This window comes from Anarrhichthys ocellatus, unplaced genomic scaffold (assembly GCF_004355925.1).
Source record: "Anarrhichthys ocellatus isolate YVR2014 unplaced genomic scaffold, GSC_Weel_1.0 scaffold4100, whole genome shotgun sequence".
In the NCBI taxonomy this organism is placed as follows: domain Eukaryota; kingdom Metazoa; phylum Chordata; class Actinopteri; order Perciformes; family Anarhichadidae; genus Anarrhichthys; species Anarrhichthys ocellatus.
Genome location: NW_022284074.1, coordinates 1 through 4811, shown reverse-complemented (window position 1 = coordinate 4811; position 4811 = coordinate 1). Strand labels below are relative to the sequence as shown.

Sequence of the window (4811 nt, the reverse complement as noted above, 5' to 3'; positions counted from 1 at the left end):
GATAGTTAACTCTGGTCCATATTTTGGAGAAGCGTTGGCTCTTGTCTCTGGAAGCAAAGCAGTAGTCTATAGCAATCCAGGGAATATTTACAACTTCACTGCTGCAGAGATGCATGGCAACGACCTCAACCTGACCGAGTGTGAAGTCTATGAAGTGGAGGGTAAGTTCAATATCAATATTATTATAAATTATAAAATGATTTGCGGTGGGAGGGAGCTGAGTCCAACATTTCATTGTATTAAAAAAAAGCTAGGCCCTCCTCACATTATAGTTATCAATGTTTATTTGGACCTTCCTCTCAAAAAAAACAACAGATATACCCTCCTCCCATTATCTCAAACTAACATATTTATGCAAAACATAAATAAAAGGTGAGTATGAAACATAATTTAATCAAAAAATGAAAATGACATTAATATAAATGAAATGTATTAGAAAACACAACACATTAAAGGTGAATATTCAAACTTATCTTTGCTCAAATGAATGAACCAGGTACAGCAGCAGCTCTGCAGGTACTGATGGAGTTATGCATCTTAAAGGGACAGTTCACCCCAAAATAAAAAATGCATGCGTTTCCTCTTACCTGTAGTGCTATTTATCAATGTAGATTGTTTTGATGTCAGATGACTAGTTCTGGAGATATCAGTCATAGAGTTGTCTACCTTCTCTCAGGTATAATATACATGATAGTTGTCTTGTAGTGTTCAAAGTGCTAAACATTTGAAAAACTCGACAGCAAGTTTCTTTCCATAAATCACCTGGTTACTCTTGATAATCCACAGACCTTGTTGAGTTTATTGGAGGAACTGTTTTCTTTCAAGCATGGTTCCGACAGAATGCGTTACTAACTAGAAAGGTGCGCTCACTCGAGTGCAGATCTTCGCTAGGCGTGTCAAATTTCACGTACATATACCCGTTTATGACGATTGTAATCAAATTTATGTTTCCGGGTTATCAGTCCGGTCCATTCTCTTGACACCGATATTTCAGGAACGCCTGGAGGGAATTTCTACAAATTTGTCACAAATATCCACCTGGAATCTAGGATGATTGTTTAGATTTTAGAGGTCAAAGGTCAAGATCACTGTGACTTCACGTCCGTTCCATTCTTGTAAACGTTATATCTCAGGAACGCCTTTAGCAAATTTATCCACATTTGTCACAAATTCAGACAAACCTCTAATAGGATAAAATGATGAAGTGAGGACATTTTGGACAGACATGGATGTGACCTGCAACATGACTGGTTGGCGCAGGAATACAACCCTGATGCACTAATTCTAGTCTATTTGAAACTATGACAAGATATATTGCTCAATGACGTGTATTTGGCTATCAGATCTGATTTCTTTCTGGGCGAACTTTTCCAACTTGCGTCTGACCAATGCATTGTGATAAATATGCTTTTAAATACGATCGACATTGTGGCCTGACTGATTGAACCTTTCGTCATTGTAGTGCAGTCCAGATAAAGAACTTCCCTTTCAACTTAATGCTACAACTCCGCTAGTGTTGTTGAACTCATTGGGTGATATTAATAAAATATTTTATCTGCAGACGTCAATGAAAAACAACAGGCAAAAGAATATCATTAATATCATAAAATATGCGGTGTGATATTGATACTATGTTCTGTTAAAGAAAAGAAGTTGCATAGGTGGGTAATATTTTTATAAAACTTGATAAGATCATCGTTGTGTTTGCTCTTCAACAGAACACACACAACTTGAGAGGCCTTGGAGGACTATCCCCTGGGAGTCGGAGTAAGATGGATACCGTCCTGCACATAATAATATTAACATGCTTTAGTACACTATATGATACAGTATGACTCAAGTTCATGTGTTCCACATGCCATGACATGCAACGCTGCTACGCTTGACTTACTATACCAACTATTTTAGATTACTATGGACTCAGTGTCTCTGCATAATACTATGCAATGATACTGTTGGCCATTCGTACTGTGCTATTCAATTTAAAGCACAATTCTTGACTTATTTTCTTAATTGTATCCGCAACCATGACTGCTACCATCACAGAGGTCAACTGGTTGTGCACAAAATATCTCTTTAACAACCAGGCTAAAAAAAAACAACCTTTTCACTCAATGAAAAGTTTTTTTTGAATCTTTTCTTGTTTCTACAGGAAGAGGAAGGAGCTGATTGAGAGTATTAAGATGTACAAACCCACAGTGAGCTCTGTGTCCCGGGTTCGGGTCCTGCTTATTGGACCAGTTGGAGCTGGAAAGTCCAGCTTCTTCAATTCAATAAACTCTGTATTCAGAGGCCACGTCACCAGTCAGGCCATCTCTGGCTGCTCTATCACCAGCCTCACCACACAGGTTAGTTCTTTCCACTGATTGATTTCAAAATGAAAACCCTGCTCGGTCCCAATTTTGTGGTTTGTTACTCCATCGTATTCTGGACAGTTTCGCACCTACTCTTTGAAAGCCGGGCGAGAAGGAAAACCTCTGCCAATCATCTTTTGTGATACCATGGGACTGGAGGAAAGCACTGGGGCGGGGCTTGATATCGATGACATCAGCAGCATCCTTAAAGGTCATCTACCAGACCGTTATCAGGTACAGCTTTTGGTGACATTGAGCAGGATATTGAATGTGTGAGTCATTGGTTTGGTTGTAGTTAACTCAAACTGTCCCTGTCTTTCCCCTCACCTGTATGACTCAGTTCAACCCGTCTGCTCCTCTGGATTCGGAGGTCCACAGCTATCGTAAATCTCCAGCTCTGAAGGACAAGATCCACTGTGTGGCCTACGTCACTGATGCCTGCAAGGTCTCTATCATGCCCAAAAAGCTGGAGGAGAAGCTGGATGCTATCCGCAGAAAGGTCAACCTAATGGGTCAGTAACATGTAGTCTCACATCAATATAATGAAGACATACTGTACTGTCTACAAAGAAATGCCCCGTATTATATCAGTGCGAAAATTAGTCACGTGACAACGCAAGATGACTAGTAAACGACACAGCGTCTGTTATACAGGGAATAGTAAATGAGAAAACGAGGGAATGAGTTAAGACAAAGACATAGTAGCCAAGTAAACGTTTCAAGAAAAGTCAGTTTAAGAAATCTTTTTTTTTTGTGCTTCAGTTATAGAAGAAACATTTAAATTGCAACAGAAAAGTAAAGTATTTAAGAAGTGCTGGAATTGACAGCCTGATACGTAGGAATCAACAGCATTTTGGAAATATTCTTTCTGCTCTGTTGTTTCCAGGGATTCCTCAGCTGGTCCTGCTCACTAGAGTTGATGAAGCCTGCCCTCTGGTGACCGAGGATGTGAGAAAAGTTTACAAGAGTGTCTACATTAAGGAAATGGTGAGGATTTTAGAATTTTATACAGAAGGAAAAAACTCTATAAGTTTTGTTGTACTCTGGGGTTTTAATGTGTTTTTATTTGATTTATCTAGTTCAGATACGTTCAATGTACTTGATGGTGTCGAATTGAAGATGTATCAACTCTAATTTGAGAGTTTTATGATTTTCTGCTTAAAGGCCGGAAATTGTGGGAAATCAAGTATTTTTGTACTTGAGTGAGATGACAGGTAATCAAACCGGTATATTTAATATTTTATGTCATCTGGTTTTTGTTTAAAAGTTATTTGCCTTTTAATGAGTAGCCAACCTAAACAAACACCATCAATATAACATCAACTTTTCCAATGTTGAACTTACAAATTTAAACAAAATGTAGTTGTTACATCACAAACAATTCTTTGTTGTATTTTGTGATTCAGATGCAGGAAGTCAGCGCTCGGCTCGGTGTGCCGGTGTCCTGTGTCGTTCCAGTGAAGAATTACAGCGAGGAGTTGGAGCTGGATCAGAACTGCGACATCCTGCTGCTTAGTGCCGTCATCCAGATGCTTCGTTTCGCTGACAATTACTTTGATGAAATCAGTGACCGATTCAGCAACATTGAAACCAAAGAATAGGAAGTATTGATGCATCGGATGTATTCGACTTTGTCCAACTGGAATATGATGTCCATCACAATGATCCATCTATTTACCGGCAGGTGATTCCTTGATATAGTTCGCTGTGCACTTCCTCCTCTTGAGTTTCCCAAGCACCCCTTGGAATGCTGGGACATGTAGTGCCTCCAGTATGTCCTGCAGCAGCACCTCCAGTTTCTGGTTTCAGAAACTCAGTGAGCTGATCCTCATATTGATCGTAATTATATTTTTAGAAAATGATTACTTTATAAAAAAGTGCTTCTTTCATTTTTACAATATATGCTATAATTTACTTAATATCATGTAATTTACAGTTTGTTTTTCCAATTCACTTACAGGTTTTACAAATGACTTAACTGCAGCTAAAACTACCGTCTACTAATGTGATGATTTACACAAAAACATTTACACATATTTTTGATTTCCCAAACACTTACAACACTTCGGTCTGTTGAGTCATGAAAGTATCATTACGGTTCCAAACGTTTTTAAGAGTGAAAGAAAGTATTTCTATAGAGAGCGACTCCACAACCAACACTGTGTCATCATACTGTTACATCAAGCGTTGGAGTAATATGTTCATTTTGCTACAGTATTTGATGTTTGTTGGAACTTCCCAGTTTCTCAGATGTTTGTAGAGACATATTTACTGATGTTTATTGTTATTCTGCATGTTATTTACATTGAGCAGTGGTGGAAGAAGTACTCAGATCTTTTACTTAAGTAAAAATAGCAATACTACAGTGTAGAAATACTCTGTTACAAGTAAAGGTCCTGCAGTAAAAGTGTTACTTAAGTAAAAGTAATAACGTATGAGCATTAAAACAATACTTAA

General features: G+C 38.2%; 1 protein-coding gene across 1 annotated transcript; it reads left to right on the top strand.

Annotated features, from left to right (window-relative positions):
• Positions 1–4: 4 nt before the first annotated feature.
• Positions 5–4704, top strand: LOC116379320 (interferon-induced protein 44-like; the record flags this gene model as incomplete). Its single annotated transcript, XM_031841260.1, has 7 exons — positions 5–161; positions 1719–1767; positions 2153–2348; positions 2436–2588; positions 2695–2866; positions 3241–3341; positions 3761–4704. Coding segments are annotated over 7 exons (1023 nt in total), but the record flags the coding sequence as incomplete, so codon positions are not given.
• Positions 4705–4811: the final 107 nt, after the last annotated feature.